The sequence below is a fragment of the Camelus bactrianus genome, chromosome 1, assembly GCF_048773025.1.
Source record: "Camelus bactrianus isolate YW-2024 breed Bactrian camel chromosome 1, ASM4877302v1, whole genome shotgun sequence".
Lineage (NCBI taxonomy): Eukaryota > Metazoa > Chordata > Mammalia > Artiodactyla > Camelidae > Camelus > Camelus bactrianus.
In genome coordinates, this window is record NC_133539.1 from 11,477,546 (window position 1) to 11,494,314 (window position 16,769).

A 16,769-nucleotide genomic window follows, 5' to 3' on the forward strand; every position below is an offset into this window, starting at 1 on the left:
GGGCGGAATGGCACACAAAAAGCCATTGGGAAACACAGCGTCGGGCAGGGACGCGCGTAGCGCGGGCGCTCTCAGTGCCAGCCTCCCAACCCTGGGATCCCGCGCTCTCCGGCGCCCCTCGCGGGAACCTAGACTCGGAGCCAAGTAGTCTCCCCGGCCCGCTGCCCCAGCAGGCGGGAAAGCGCTCTGCGTCCCGGCGTCACGTGCCAGTGGTTGGGCGGGTGGCGCGCGCGCGCGCGACCGGGGCGGGGCGGAGGCGGGGCCACCACGGCCGGGGCGGGGGCGGGGCCGGGCGGGGCGGGAGCCGGGCACAGGAAGCGCTTGGAGGCCCGAGCCATCCCAGGGTGCCTCGCGCGGCGTGGACTCGGGCCGCTGCCGCCATCCCGCTGGCTAGAGGGAGAGAGAGGCCCGCCCGCTTGCCGGTCGGGCCAGTGTGGGCCAGTGCGTGAGGGCGCGGGGGGCCGTGTCAGCGAGACGCAGAGCGCAGCCGCCACCACTAAACGGACATGTTGGAGCCCAGCGCCGCCGCTGCCTCTTTTTCCTCATCCTCCGGACGGGACTGAGAGGGGGCCCGCCACCCCTCCGCCTCTGCCTCTGCCTCGTCCGCCCGCTCTGCTGCCTCGGCCGCAGCCTCTTCCTGCCCGGCCTTCAGCTCCGCAGCTTATCGCCGCCTCCGGCCCCCCCAGGCCCGGCCGGTTCCCCGGCCCCGCTTCGCCGCGGCGCGAGGTCTATGTGACCGGCGGGCCCGGAGCAGCCGCCGCCGCAGCGCGAACATGGACGCCGTCAACGCCTTCAACCAAGAGGTGAGGGGTGCTTAGGACAGGGGGCGCCGGGCCTGCCGCGGGAGTCTGGGCGTCGTTTCTCCCGCCACCGGAGGTTTAAAGCTTAGGTCGGGGTGGGGACGCTTCCTGCCCCGGTTCCGGGGCGACGGGGCCTGCGCGGAGCGGCCTGTGGCCCCGGGGAGGTAGCGGCCGCCGCGGGAGCGGACCCCACACCCCACACCCCTCCCCCACCGCCCACCCCTGGGCGGCGACCTCGGTCTGCCCCTCTCGCCCCCTTCCGGTCTCCTCCAGCCCGCGTAGGCGCCGGTGCTTCTAAGTTCGCCCCCTTCCAGGTCCGGGCGCTCTCGCTCTCTGCTTCCAGCTCCGTTACTGGCTTCCCAGTGCCGGGAGCCCTCAGGAGGCTAAGAAAGAAGCGCGGGCGGGCGTGGGGGGTGGGGGACGGGAGAGCGGGAGCATCTGCCGGTCGCCGGTCTGCGGGAGCAGCGGCCTCGGCTCTCCTGTTGCTCGGGCCGCGCCGCGCAACGGTGGCCGGACTCTGATTCCAGGTCGGAGAGGAGTTGGAGAGGGTGTTCATCCCCTTCCCCCGGAATTCCTACATTTGGGAAGTAGGATTAATAAACGGAGTGGAGGTGGCTCCTTATCATACCCAGTCGTGAACACAAGCCCGTTACGGGCTCTGTGGCCCCAACGTGACACCTAAAAAGTTAAATGGGAGTGAAGTGTTTGCTCTGCCTTAGTCCGCTAGAGATCCGGCTTTGGCCTCCAGTCCCCCACCCTCGCACCCTTCCCGCGGTAGTTAATCCTCAGCTCCCTTCTTTAGAAACATTTACATGTGAAAACGTCCCAAAACCGGGAACAAAGCTGCCTGCCTCCCTAAAGCTCTATGGTTTTATCTCAAATCATTCCAGGTGCTGTTTTTGAGGCTAGAGCCCACACATTCTGTTTTTTAGAATCGATTTGGGGAGAGGGGTCTTGACCATTGATGAGTAAAATGTAGTTAATGAGTGGAAACAATTGTCATGGGTTGAGTTGGATTATATTGTTTTTCCAAATACTAAAGATAAATCCAGCATTGACAAACTCAGATGTAGTAGTGCTAGATGTCCCGGGACAGTGTTAGAAACTTGCTGCATCTCACAGTCAGACTTAGTAGTTTTACTTGTGTCAGAATTAGAGTGCTATAACTTCCAATTTACAGTGCCATAGTATCGTACTCTCCAGTAGCACTGCAGTTAGGACCGTTTATTGCCTTATTAATTATCCTAGAAATGATTTGTCTTCAACTAATACATAAAATGTATTAACTGCAGAAGTTGGACAGTGTCTTGCAAAGTTCAGTAGTGATTATTTTCGGAATGGTGAAATAATATTTCCTGATTTTTGATGGCTAGAGAATTTGTAATAGTGCCCCAAAGATTTCAGGGCTGGAAGTTGACTTGTTTCCTGAAGGCAGAATACACTGAAATGTTGACTCCATGAAGGCAGGGAGTTTCTGTTCTTTGCTTCCTCCCGACAGCATAGCAGATGCTTCCCAAATACTTGTTGAATGAATGAGAATTTATACAAATGGTACAATTTGTAAAAGATAAGTATATTTCTTTCTCCAGATAAAGACTTTTAAAATATTTTTAATGGCAACTTAATAAACGAAGAGAAGGATTTTTAGTGTATTCTTAAGATCAGAAGTATTTAGTTCTGATTTAGGCATTATGAAAGTTGACATTAAGCACATTATTAAGCAAAATGTCTTATGTTAATTCCAGAAAAATATGATCAGTAGTTTTTACGTTGAAAAGCCAAAATTAGGAATGATATTGACTCCTGGAAAAAGGAAAATGGTAATGTACAAACTGAGAATTTTCTTATCATTGATTATTTTCCTCGAATAATTTTCATTTCCATTTCTAGTCTTTATCAAGTGCAAATTGCGTTATGTTAGGTTTATGTTACCAATTTCAACTCTCTTCTGCCAGACTTTCTTCTGAAAAAACTTTCTGGAGAATTTAGTCTGACTTCAAAATCCCTCTCCTTGTGCCTGCCTGATTGTAGTGATTTGATTCTCAGTTAATTGTCCCCATTCAGGAAATGTTATTGATTAGTTCGTTTCCTGTAAGCTCAAATCTCCCAAATCTTATCTTCATTTTACAAACTGTTGAGTGCCTGCTCAGCTGCAAACCCCTGTTCTGAATACAATGGCATTACTACTGAGGATCTCTGTCTCCTAGGAACCTAAACTAATAGAGGACACAAAACTTTGACAGGTAACTAATATGTGATGGAACAGCTTCCTTTGGGGCCCTTATAAACTGCTGTAAGATGGCCTTTGGGAGGGGTCAGACTTGAGAGAAGAAGTGTCAGTTTCAGGATTTCCAAAGATGTAGGAGAAGTGATTCAAGGGCAACAGTGGTGAGAAATAAGGAACATTAGTTTGACTCCAGAGGCTGCTGGGAAGTAAGGATGGTTAAAGTAGTTTGGGGACCTGACAAGTTTCATGTCTGTCTAATGTGTTTGAAATCTTTTTTTTTTTAAGGCTATGGATAAAGTTTTAAGTAGTGGAGTGATATAATCAAAATGCTGCTTGATTTGTAGTATGTTTTATAGAAGGCAGAGATTTGGGGAAATTTGACAGATTGGGGACTGAGATAGGAGAAAAGTAGAATCTGAACTTGGCATGTCCATAGAGGGAATAGAGAGGAGGGGAAGGATGTAGACCGGAAGGATATATAGTCCTGACATCTGCTAGGTTTTTTGCCCTTTTGCCCCTACATTCTAAGTGCTGGGAGAGTGATGATGCCATTAACATGTCAAGCAGTTGTCAAAAGTATATTTAGTAAAGGGGAAAATGTTTGGTTTTTGAACAGGTTGATTGGAGTGAAACAGTAATGCAGAAGTTTTTGGCAAGCAGCTGGTCATGTAGGACTCAAACTTGGACACAAGCAAGAGATGGAGGAGACATGGGGAGTCACTCTCAGATGTGTGGTGGAGAAAATTGAGAGGGGGAGAGAAAAGGAATTAATATTTAATAAGCATCGATAGCATGACAGGCACTTTATGTATACATATCTAATATAATACTCCCACAGCCTTGCAGAGACATCCATTTATAGATGAGGAAACTGATTTTCAAAGAAGTTAGATAAAAATTCGCCCAAGGGCATACTACTAGCAGAACTGAGATTTTAATGCAGATGATTCCATCTTAATTACTGCCTGAAGATAATATTCTTTATAATACCAGAGGAGTGGTCATGGGTTAAGACTTAAGAAAAAGGCCACTAACTTTTTTGAGGGTAATGGGATCTGTAGTTTAAGATTGAATAGTGCTGGGAGAGATAAGAAAATAAGTAGCAAATGTAGATGTTTTTTGTTGTGTGGTTTGGGATTTTTTGGTTTGTTTGTTTGCTTTTTTTAAGAAGTTTGCTTGTGAGAAATTGAAAGGAAAAGTTGCTTCAAGGATGAATGGAAGGAAGACCAATTAATGGTGTACTAAGCACTGGTGGTAGGCCTTTCGTATGTTTATATAGTGTATATATAAGGTCTTAACCTAAATAGTGTTCAAGCTCTAGTCTCTATTAGGTGTAGAAGTTTGAGCATGTTGAAGGAGTTGTGCAGAAAAACATAGTTTAAAGCAGTAACAGGCAAAATTGTGGATGAGAGGAAAGGAACAGATCAGAAGCATAGTTGTAAAAGGTCAGTATATTCCTGATACAGAAAGGAAGGAAGATTAAAATAGGTGAGGTTATTAAAGACATTTTGATAGGACTTTTATGGCAAGACACTGTGTTCAGTGTTGTAAAAGATGAAAAGATGAGTGAAAAAAATCAGTGCTTACTTAATTGTGTTCCATGTTTATACACAACCTAATGTGAAGAGTTTAGTATTTCATGTGTTGAATGGATAAAGGTTATAGATTGGGGTTTTTTTTAATCCAGTGATTGCAGTGTTAGCCTCTAAATCAGTCCTCTAAATCCAAAAGAATCTCTCTCCCACCTTTTTTTGCAACATCTATGATTTTAAGACGTTTAATTAAAGTACAAGAAAAGTGCAAAGAAAATATAACAAGAATTGACAGTTGTTATTATTTTGTTTTTATTTTAAAAAATAAAATATTATAAAGTCCTCCTTCCCTCTTATCTCCAGTTCTTTTCCCACCCCTCCACCTACCCCAGTCAGAAACAATCAAATCATGAATTTAGTATCAATCTTTGTGGTCTATATACTATATATATAATAGTCTGTTTTGATACACGTGTGTATATTGTACATATTCTGCAATGTGGTTTTTTGCTTAAACATTATTAATACTATATATTATGTTTTAGTTCTTTCTGACTGCTGTGTAGTTATGTTATCATTTGAATAAATCTTATTTATGTGGTTCCCTAGCTGATGAACATTTGTTTCTCACTTGTTGCTGACAAACACTGCAGTGAACTTTCTCAAACATGTCTCTGTGTAAGTTTCTCTAGGACAGCTGTTCTCAAACTTTTTGAATTTTGACTCCTTTAAACTCTTAAAGACCACAGAGAGCTTTTGTGTCCATAGGTTATATCTATTGATACTTAGCATATCAGAAATTTAAACTGAGAAATGTATTTATTAAAAGTAATAAATCCATTACATGTTAACATAAATAAGATTTTTAATGAAAAACAGCATTTCCAAAACAAAAATTAGAAGAATGACATGATTTTATATTTTTGCAAATCTCATTTAAACTGGTTTAATAAAACCTGGATTCTTGTACTTCCTTCTTCATTCAGTCTTTTGTATTTACACACATCAGGTAGCCTCTAGAAAAGTCTGCTGTATACTTGTGAGAAAATGAATGAAAAGGGCAAGAAATGTCTTTATGAAAACAGTTTTTACCTCACAGACCACTAAAAGGAACTCAGGCCCCCCAGGGATCCTGGAATTATTTTTTGAGAGCCACAGCTTTGAGGTGGTGTGCTTATGGATAAGCTAGTTTGAGGGGAAGGAAGGAAGAAAATATAAGTACTTTTATATTTGTCTTTATCTTTAAAATCAGGCAGAAATTAAGCTTTATGAGTACTTTGTATGAATTGATGTTGCTACTCTTACCCACTTGGGCTGTCAACCTTGAACCTTGTTATCCTGAAGGAAGAATTGAGTTCCACATCTTATTGGGGAGCTTGCCACCCTTCCTATTCCCACTGGAATTGTGCTGTATGGACTATTGCATATTTCACTTATTGATTACTAGGTGTAATTGTCTTCTAGAATTTAGATCATATGATGAGGGTAATTTTTTTTTTTTAGCCTGTAATGTTAATCTCGTTATTTTTGATCATTCCTTCCTTTGAGAGGTCTATCGAAATAAGTGGACAAAGAGTTGAAACAAGGTTCTCACTATGTGGAAGAGATGTAGAGGACCAGGGCAACAGTTGAAGTAAAATTGGCCATGTTACACTATTAATCACAGAAGTTCAGAATATTAAAAGTTAGTTATAGTTTTATTCCTTTGCTTTTGACTCTCAGAGAATTGCTTATTTCCAAAAACAGCAGAGAGCTGGCTTTATGGTGAGTGGAATAAAGCTGACTTTTCAAGGGTTTCTTTAGCAGGATTTATCACTGATGTTCTTGTTGAAAGTATCCCTCTTCCTGGTCTATCATTTTGTTTAGTTTTTTTTTTTTTTTTTTTTTTCTCAGAAAAAGTTACATACACGTATAATAAGGAATGATTCAGAGAAAAACTAGAATAATGGAAAAGTTGGCTTGTAAATTTTTGTGAAACAATTCAGGAGACAAAAGTACCTAATAAACAGCTGACCCAAAAAAGTTGACAAAATGGTAGTTGGTTTTTGTATATGTGTGTTTTTGTGGGAGTGTTTTGTTGGTGGCAGTGGTTTTTACCAAGTACAAGTTATAGGTTGCTCTGCTCTACCATGGATCTCGAGTGAATATAATTTACCTAGCATTTCAGGAAATTTTTTTTTTTAAGTATAGTTGATTTACAATATTGTGTTAGTTCAGTTGTACAGCATAGTGATTTCAGGGTTTTTTTTGCAGGTTATATTCCATTTTATGTTATTACAATATACTGGATATAATTCCCTGTGCTATATAGTGAAACCTTGTTGCTTATATTTTATGTATAGTAGTCTGTATCTGTTAATCCTTTATTCCTCAGTTGTTCACCACCCCCTACCCCCTTGGTAATTATAAGTTTGTTTTCTATATCTGAGTCTGTTTCTGTTTTGTATATAGATTCATTTGTATTTTAGATTTCACATAAGTGGTATCATATGATATCTTTCTCTGATTTGTTTCACTAAACATTCGTTAGGTTCACCCGTGTTGCTGCAAAGGGCAATATTTCATTTGTTATGGCTGATTAACATTCCATTGTGTGTGTGTGTGTGTGTGTGTGTGTGTGTGTGTGTATAAATATATGTGTGTGTGTGTGTGTGTGTCACATTCTTAAGTGAGTCATCTGTTGATAGGCACTTGGGTTGTTTCCATGTCTTGGCTATTGTAAACAGTGCTGCTAGGAACACAGGGGTGCATGTATCTTTTCAAATTAAAATTTTCATTTTTTCTGGATATATACCCAGGAGTGGAGTTGCTGGATCATTTGGTGGTTCTATTTTAGATTTTTAAGGAACCTTTATACTGTTTTCCATAGTGGCTCCACCACTTTACGTTCCCGCCAACAGTGTGCGGGGGGGTCCCATTTGTCCATATTCTTTCCAGCATTTATTATTTGTAGACTTGTTGATGATAGCCATTCTGACCAGTGTGAGGTAATACCTCATTGTAGTTTTGATTTGCATTTCTCTAATAATTAGTGTTGTTGAGCATCTTTTCATGTGCCTGTTAGACATCTGTATGTCTTTGGAAAAATGTCTATTTAGGTTTCTGCCATTTTTTGATTGGGATGTTTGTTTTTTTAATATTGAGTTGTATATCAAGTAACTTTTCTATGCATGTCTGTACATATTCAAAACATTTAAAAGGTCCCTTGATAACATGATAGGGAAAAGGTTGTTACATAAATGATGAACCTCTAGTGTTATTGATAACATTTTTTGAAATAATATGCCGAATCTTTTTTTTTTAAGCATACCTCAGAGCAACAGCATACAACTTTAATGATAAGCTAAAAACACGTGTACTGTGTTATCAGGTAGTGTATAGAATAAGCTTACCTATTAACAGTTGAAGTTTTGGTAGAGTTGGTAATTGTTAAATTTGTATTAATCAGGCTTTATCAAGATCTGTTGAGGAACTTAATCTAGAAGAGACACGTCTACCTTTCTGTGTTAATATTAAGTGTAATTAACAATGTATTGTCATGATTTTTTTTTGAGAACTAGATTTTCCAAGCAATATTATAATTTATTATGCTCCTGTCACCTTCATTCTTTTCAGTATTTGCATGGTTTAATGATTACATTTCATTGCTTTATAGTTAGCTCTTTATTGGTGCTTGTGAAGTCATAGATTAAATACTTAGAAACTTTGAATACAAATGAAGTATTGTACAGGTTAGCAGTGAATTCAGCAAGAAATTCAGTGTAACTCTAGAGTGGAGTTAAGAATTAGAAGCCAAGGCTTAGAGGAAGAAAAGTAGCAGAGCTCAGTGAAAGGTGAAAGGCCATCCGAGTACCTCTTGAAAGTGATAATTTCTGTTTGGATAATTTGTGATTTTTGGTATAAATCCATGTGGGTCAGTTGGAAGAGACCATAGAGCAGTAGTGTACCTAGCATATTCGACACCCAGAACAGAACGGTTTCTTTCCTTTTTTAAACACACTCCTTATTCTACAACAAAATTATTTTCAGAAATAATCATGAAATTGACCAAGAAAGAAATTTGAACTTTATACCATTTACACATAAATATTACAACAGAGAGTAGAAGTTGGTTAATATATTTAAATTTCATAAATACTTTTTAAAATAAAAGTAGAAAATCTTATCTATGTACTGGTCTGTCACAATAATGAATAGTAATATTCTGGTTTCTTTTTAAGCCTTAACTTCTGCATATTTGTCAATGACTGTCACAGTTGATTTTCACGTATTTGAGTTCAGTAGACAGTTATGGTCAGATTTAACAATCTTATCTTCCCCCATAATTGATTGAAAAACACTTCTCATTAATTCTAATTACAAAAAGTTGTACATAAAGCAGCAGATATACAGATAGTTGGAAAGTCTTAAACATAAGGTTACTTCGGCAGAAATTTAGAAAAAGTTCACTTCACAGTAAATTCTAGAAATCACAATGCTATCCATGTCTTTTCAGGATTGATTCTAGTGACTTTCAAATGTCCTCTGGGACAAAAAAAATTTCACTAAAGTGTTTTCACTCGAAATTTCAATATAGGTTTCTATTATATTTGATAAACATTTTTGAAATTATGTGTAAATGTTCACTTCCTTATATTTTGTTGAACAGTAATGGCAATCTCTGTAATTTTTGTTCATGGATCTTCAAGCTTCGTGTTCCTTTGTTAAAGGCTGATTCTGGCTGTTTGTAAATATTTATACCAGAAAAAAGATATGTCAGGAAAGAAGAATTGCACACAGCTATCATACTTTAAGTGCACTGTTTAAAAGTGTGTGTGTGTGTGTGTGTGTGAACCACAGAATTGGAGACATAAACTGAGCCTGAGGAGGGTGCAGGCTATCCTGAACCTCTTTGTAGTGATTCTCCAAATGAACAGGTGTAGTGAATTTGCATGTTTTGCACATTGACCACATAACTGGAGGGTTTTCTAATGAATTTCCACTTAGAATAGATTGCTTATTAAAAGATACATGATAAAAATATACAGATTTGATGCTTATATATTAAAACTCATCAATAACCACAGCAGTAGTTTAAAACTTAAGAATCTTGGTCAACAAAATATTTTAGGGGAAGGAATGTTTTATCCCTGATACTTAGAATTGATGGTGTTTGATGATAAAAGAATTCTCAGTTTTATTATTGTATGTAGAGTTTTTAGAGACCCACTTTTTGCTTTCCGCTGGGTGGACTTCCATTGCCCCACTCTAGGTGTGTTATTACGTTGAAGAGCAATGGTTAAGCAACCCCATAATCTGTAAATCTCCCTCTGCAATATCTCCGTTATATCTTTATGTACATTATCATGACTGTTCCACTTTATTTTCTCCTTTTGTCAGAGCTTAGTTTTAGCTGATGTCGAATTATAATGCCCTGCTTAAAGGAAACCTATAATATGGAAATTTTTGGTAATATGGCTTTTAAGCCTTTAGGAAATGGTAAAATACTCTTTAAATTTTTATGGTCATATATTACCTAGTTCACCTTAATTAAGAGAGAGACGCTAAATGATAAATCACTTTGGAAAGAACAGCCAAGTTTGGAGTTCAATTGGAGATACGTTCAAATCCATAAAGACCTTAACCATTGTTTAATAAATCTAAGAGCATATTTTATAAGTTAGAGGTGGGTTTTGGATATATGAAATACCCAAAATAGGCACATCCATAGAGATAGAAAGTAGATTATTAGTTGAGGGATGGGGAAGGAATGGGAAGTGACTGCTAATGGATATGGAATTTCTTTGAGATGTGATGAAAATTTTCTAAAATTAGTGTTTATGGTTGTATAACTATATGAATATAGTAAAAACCACTAAACTGTACACTTTAAATGAGTGAGTTTTATGGTATAGGAATTACAGCTCAAAGCTGTTTAAAGAAAAAGGCAAAAAAGTCTGGTTTTAACACCATTTTTATTGTTTTGTTGCTTGATCTGATTTTTCTGTCAGTTTGGAAACAATATCTATTAGCTGCTGAGGGGCTCTGTAAATTATTTTGTTGATCCTGAATCCTAAGTTTGTTCAAACGATATCTTTAGTTTTTACATGCTATTTTAAGAAGTAATCCAGGGGAGACAGTTCAAGGGAAGGACAGGAAAGGAATCCTGCATTTGCTCATTAAATACTAACCAGATACCAGGTTAAGGGTTAGGTGTTTTATATATGTCTTTACATAAACTGGAGGGGTGTTGTCATTTGTCCAAGGTCACACGGTGTAGAAATGGCAGTTCTGAGATTTGGCTGAGTACTGTCAGAGGCTGCCTAAGCCCAGTCCACACCCCCATGTGGCTGTAATGAAGTTTTGTGAGCAGCCAGTCTTTGTCTACTATACTGCTTATGAAGGGAGAGTGCTCCCTAAACAACTTTTGTATATTTGAAGCATGGTGGCAGGTGCACTATAATGTGTACTTGGGAATGAATTTGCCACAGTTTAAGAATAATAAAGTTTGGTAAGTTTGTGACTCATCCCTAGTAGTAGAATAGATGCAATCAGTGTTTAAAACTTAAGATACGCTTTTATAGGCATTTATATTTCATTTGCTAATTAATATTCACACTTAAAATTTTAAAATTGATTAGAGACTTTATAAATGTTGACATTTTCCATTTTAATCCCATGCTTGTGTATAGATCTAGTCATTACAACTTTGTGGGGAGAAAAATAGATATAGATAAAATACACAATGTATGGGATAATTTTTTTTCTTCTAATCAAATGATTTTATATCCTGGAACCAGTTTTTATTTCTTCAGTTAAAGTCTAGGAGGAACTATTTAATTCATGAAAATTTTTTATGGCCAACTTTGGGCAGACACAAAGTTTACTTAAATGAGACATAATAAAAGCATTTCTGAAACCTGTGTCCTATGCTAGTAAAGTAGAGCAATGGCATGGATAAAATATTTGGCATTTCCTAAAATCACATCCTGCCCTATTTCTTGAGCAAGGGAAAACGAAAGAATTGAAGGTTGATTGTAGTTGTTAACCAAAAGGGAGGTGAGGAATAGAAAATGACCTGTTGTAATAAGTGGAACTGAAGGATTTAAAAGCCCTGATGAGAGAGGCAGCCTGGCTTCTAAAGTGAAAAGTTTTGAGTGAAGGATAGACCTCTGGAAATTGTAAGGGAGTTAGTCTTAGGTGAAGAATAAATTAGGGCATACTTTATAGAATGAGTCGTCAGAAATTAGAAAAGTAGTTCTGCTGGCAGCAAATGGTAACAGAACTAGGGGCTGGTGACATAAATAAAAAGTGTGAAATAATGCAGATGACGTTTAAACTACTGTTTGCTGTATTATTATATTCTGTTTTCTTAATTTTCTTAATGCACATAGAAACATAAGTAGTTAATTTTGAAAGTAATTTCATCCATAATAGTAACAGTTCATATTTGCACTTATGTGTTTTGTAAAGCATTTTCTAGAACTAGGAGGAAAGTTGGCGCATTTGTGGGAAAATGTAGTAAGGTAAAGAAATGTAGGAAGAAGTAGGTATGAAAATTTTAAAAACTCCTGTCTTAGGGATATTTTGTATTAATGCCAGGTCTGTCTTGTCTCTATAAATTCCTCTAAGCAAGTGGAAAATTGTTTAAACATTTGGGTTTCAAAGGATTTGACTCTCTGGAAAGTTAACAGAATTAACATGGGAGTAAATTATATATCAGTAGTTAAAGGGATGCTTTCTTTAATGCACAGATGTCAAAAAATATATTTAAGACTGTAATTTCTTAAGATTTGGATTTTATATGCACAAAGGCTTCAGTTATAAAGATTTTAAAGGGCAAAATTTTATATTTTTAAAATTTTGTTGTAGTAATTTTGAAAAGGTGTATTAAAGATTTTCAAGCCATTGATTTAAACGTAACTATTAACTTCAAAGACAAGATTTACTCCATGGACAAATTGTGTCTGATAATAACGATTCTACTTATTTATTATATTTAAAATCAAGTTGGAGAAATGCATTTTTGTGTCTCAGACACAAAGTTTTCCATTTTTAATCCATGAATTTTATTTTTTTCGTTTTAAAATCAATGCAAATTAGGTAAATTTAAATTAAAAAACAAAGAAAATATCCCACCTAATACCATTAACATTTTAGAGTGTTTCAGTCTTTTTTTCCCCTCCACTTGTGTTTGAAAATTTTATATGTGGTTACCAGATCTTTTCAGTAACTTATTAACGTATTAATATAACATATTAAATGCCCAGTATTAAGAAATTAGTTGAAACAAACCTTATGTAAAGTATATGTAGAGGTGTAAAACGGAATGTCAGGTAAAAAGGGACTGTAAACTATCCCTTATCTAATTGTTCTAGCAGTAAGCATTTTATGGAGCTGTCCTCAGTCTATATAATTAGATGGACAAAGCATCTTTGCAAAGAAAATAATTTTAAAAGTTTTTTTCTAATTATTATTAAACTTAACATGTATTCTTATAAAGTATATGTTACCAATAAACATTTAAGTTACGTTGGCTTTAACTCTTGATTTGTTTGAAGCCAGTGTATCAGATTTGTTGAATCAAATGAATGAAAGAGGAGGAAAGCTTGTAGAATTAAACAATTTTGTATCTGAGTCTGTCAGAACAGAGATTTGAGTACCAGCCTGTCACTGTGAGTGTATTTCCTTTTGGAAGCATCCATATTTTTTTCTTTATATTAAACTTTACAATTTTTAACAGGCACTTAAGATAAAATTTGTCATTTTGGGCATCATAATAGCAAAGGAAGGAATACTGGATGTGATCAATTTAATTCATTATGAAATAAATTTAAAGAAAGCAAATACTTAAAAGTTTAAGTTTAAGGGGAAAAGGTGGGGGATAATAAGTATCCCATTGAAAGAGATTCTGTCGAAAGATTTCTAGTCACTAGAAGCCAGAAGAGATTCACTAATAATTAATAACAGATCAGATTAAACTTTTTTCTTCTGTGAAGTGTACTTCCTCTAGTGAGGACTCTAAACCAAGTATTTCAGAAAGATATTTACCATGATTTCGTCATGAATAAATTAGAAGACTGTAGACAGGATGAGAGTATTGTTAAGTGATTGTTAGCCGACTGGTAGGGCTCAAGAAATAGCAGATAAGGTCATCCTACAAGTGGGTCCTGTTTTTTTTAATTTTTAAGAAAACCATTGTATTGGAGGAAGCCATATAAAGTAGGTTTATGAAATTTACAAGCTGACTGGAGTAGCTGCTACCTCAAATAGCAGAAAATGATTTCCAGACTACCTACGCAGATTGAAAGGACTGTCAGAAACAAATGTAAAGTCAACATAAAGATCTAGTTTTGATAGAGATTCCAGTGCGGGTCTCAGTTGATTATAAATGTGAGTTAATAATGAATTAAGCACTATTTTTTTTAAATAATGAATGATCTCCCACCCACCCATGTCCATCGTCTGAATCCTAGAACGTGTTATTAAGTTAAGGGTCTTGATTTGGGTTAATTATCCTAAATTATCCAGATGAACCCAATATAACCTGCAGGGTCCTTATATGAGAGAGGCAGGAGAGGAAGTGATATGACAGTTTAAGCAGAGGTTAGGAAAAAGATGCTATGCTGCCAGCTTTGAAGATGGAAGAGGCAGCCATGAGCCAAAGGAATTTAGGCACCCTGTAGAAGCTGGGAAAGGCAAGAAATAGATTTTTGACTTAGAGCACCCAGAAGGAAGGCAGTCCTACCAACACTTTGATTTCATACTAGTGAGATTCTAACCTCCAAAAGTGTTGTTTTAAGCTACTGAGTTTGTGGTAATGTGTTCCTGCAGAAATAGGAAACTGATGCAAAAGACAATCCACTAGATTTCCACAGGAGCAGATCTGGACCCTGTTTATTTTGAGATATCATACTTAAAAGGTTTTAGCCAGGATAGTCAGATCTAGAAACCATATCATTTGGCTAATATTCTAATATTGAAGAGAGAGGGAAACATGCTTAGTTATCTTTAAATATTATAAATATTTTATCACATGAGAAAGATCACTATTGTTATGTGCTCCAGAGGCAGAACTGGAATAGGAGAGGGAAGGTTATCAGAAAGGAGATTGGGGGTCAGTACAGAGAAGACTGCTGGTAACCAGTGGAGCTGATTAGTTGTGAGTTACTAAGCCTGTGTGACTGCATGGAATCTGGCAGATATATTGTGAAAGCAGTTCCGAATTTAGTAGAATACTGGTTTTGATACTAAGGTGCTATATAGCTTTAAAACTCTTTGATACTACTGTGTTTTCAATACAGAGAAGATTTCTGTACATGCAGCACTTGAATAATAAATGTAATACAAAAAAGATAATTATGGTAAGCTGGCACAAATAATTAAAAACTCGGGGGGGTGGTATGTGTGTCAGAATTCCCAGGGCATTATATACCTCTGAGCCATTTGTATGTTATCACGTACCAGGCTAAGAGATTTATATACATTCCTAATAACCTTATGAGGCGAAGTGAGTACGATTAATCCTCTTTCACAGATTTGAAAACTCCTTGAAATTTAGAAAACGTGAACTAAACATCAAAGTTTATACTGTTAGTAAATAGCAGAGTATCATGTTACTTTGACTAACTACCAAACACTATGAATTCTACAGGTGTCATGGGCCAGATATGCTCATTCCTTATGTTGTCTTGAAGCTGTTCTTTATTGATGTAAGGGATCATGATGAGCAATTCTTCATAATTTTTAGAATACTTTGTGTATGAGGCATCCAGCAGAATAGTGTTCGTATTTAGACTTTCTAAAGTGACAGCAAAAAGACAAACTCAGGTCTGCTGCTGGCAAGTATGTTTTTCTTACTAAGACTTTCTAAGAAGGTTTTGTACCTTTTGAGGCCTACTGCTGCTATTATTTTCAGTAAGAGAATTGCATGGTTTCTCCGGCTGCTTTGACACATTTGTTTTCATTGACAGATTACATTAATTGTGAATACAGAGCTGGAGTAGCGCAGAATACTGCAGCTAGTGACGTTTATGGAGCGCTTGTCCTGTTGCAGATGACTAGTATATCATGCCATATACAAAAACTAGCAGTAGCATTTGACCCTTTCAGATACCTTTAATTTCCAGCATTTATCCTCATGTTCATTTGTCCATCCCCTTTCTCTGTACCACGCTGAAGTTTCTAGTATGCCCTAGTTAATTATATATTCTTGGTTCTCTTCTTACTCATCCTCATGGCTGTGATCCTGTGACCTTTCAGTTTCTAGCCCAGACACAGATCCATAGTCCAGTGTCTGCTGAAATCTCTGCCTGGATTTTCAGTAGGCATCCCAAATTAAATTCAGTATGTCTCATCATTATCCCTGAATCAGTACAATATAAATACAGACAGACACAGATGCCTGCTTGATATTTTGTCTGTATTCTCTGTCATAGTTAATGGTCTCTGCATGTGTTTAGTCAGTAATCAGCATTGTATAAGGAGATGAGTATGCTGTTAAGGATTGTGAGCTAATTTAAAATCAACAAATTCTAGTCCAGACCTATTCCTGAGCATCATCCAAAACAGATATAACCCTTTTGAGTATCATCTCAAAAGAGGTGTAACAATCTGTTATTTATTAGTATGATTAAAGTAATGCACCAGCAAACTTAATTCTTCCTTATTCATAAGTGCTCAGTATAGGTTTTCTTCTCTTTTCCGAAGTTGTACTTTCTTTAATAGAATAAACACCCTTCCTCTGTCTCTTAGGTGATCAGTTGAAGGCTTTCTTGCAGGTCTATTTCTTGAATGATGGTTATACTGCTATATGGTATAGTCTTTATTTTAATTTTTTAAGTAGATTATGATTTAAATATAGACTGGAGTGTTTCATCAGAAGTTGCATTGGTCTGTCTGGTGTTGCTCAGTTGACTTTGTTGTTGTTGTTGTTGTTGTTGTTGTTGTTGTTGTTGTTGTTTAATACAGCAAGTTCATTACTGCTGAGATAATCAAGAAGTGCTATTTGGGACATTAAGTGAATATTAGCTCTGGCTTAGGCTTCATTAAAACACGATTCTCTAATGTTTTAATGGCCAGAGAAGTAGTCTTACTGTTGCTCATTCTTAAGATCATGTATAAACCTTTTTGCATCTCCTTTCTCTGCTTTTAGGTCCAGAGAAGGAAATAGAACAACAGTAATAAACAGCCATCTTAATAACTTATAACTGAGAAGTGGGCAGAATAAAA

The 16,769-nt window shown here is 37.6% G+C and overlaps 1 protein-coding gene across 2 annotated transcripts in view; it reads left to right on the forward strand.

Moving 5' to 3' along the window:
- Window positions 1–322: 322 nt before the first annotated feature.
- Window positions 323–16,769, forward strand: part of SCAF4 (SR-related CTD associated factor 4) — a 53,005-nt gene continuing 36,558 nt past the window's right edge. For both annotated transcript variants that reach the window (XM_074360691.1, XM_074360694.1), the window contains exon 1: window positions 323–803. In XM_074360691.1, coding sequence (XP_074216792.1) covers window positions 774–803 — 30 coding nt within the window. In that variant the 5' untranslated portion in view covers window positions 323–773. The remainder of the gene's footprint in view (window positions 804–16,769) is intronic.